Raw genomic sequence first — 395 nt, 5'->3', positions numbered from 1 at the left:
AACCAGGGCATCCACCCACCAGTCCACCTCCCTTCCTTCACCAACGAACCATCATGTCACGTGACCAACCACAAAGTGAGGCGGCCACTTGGGCAACGTTTCCTCCACGAATCTCCTCTTGACCATCCAACCATACGCCGGGAATGAATGGACACGGTTTAATCTGGTTGCGTCCCTGGCTGTGTGGTTGTAGGAGAAATGGGCGTAAGCAGAGACACCGTACACTGTGGTGTCCGTGTCCAGAATGGCGGACGTCTGTTGCATGTACCTGCCCGAAGGAGCAAGAGGGAGGGCTGGGTTAGGGGAGTGCCTGAGTACTGTCTAGTGTTGATATACTGTTAACTAAGGATTACGTAAGTAATGCATGTTGATTATTTTCATATCATTCTTGTCAG

The 395-nt window shown here is 51.1% G+C and overlaps 1 protein-coding gene across 1 annotated transcript in view; it reads right to left on the bottom strand.

The window, feature by feature from the left end:
- Positions 1-395, bottom strand: part of LOC119585233 (protein O-linked-mannose beta-1,2-N-acetylglucosaminyltransferase 1-like) — a gene marked incomplete in the record, with an annotated part of 16,435 nt that overhangs the window by 6,657 nt on the left and 9,383 nt on the right. Inside the window, 1 exon segment of the mRNA XM_037933893.1 lies at positions 70-268. Coding sequence (XP_037789821.1) covers positions 70-268 — 199 coding nt within the window.

Source organism: Penaeus monodon, chromosome 19, assembly GCF_015228065.2.
Source record: "Penaeus monodon isolate SGIC_2016 chromosome 19, NSTDA_Pmon_1, whole genome shotgun sequence".
In the NCBI taxonomy this organism is placed as follows: Eukaryota; Metazoa; Arthropoda; class Malacostraca; order Decapoda; family Penaeidae; genus Penaeus; species Penaeus monodon.
The sequence above is the reverse complement of the archived record's forward strand: the minus strand, read 5'-3'. Positions and strand labels throughout refer to the sequence as shown.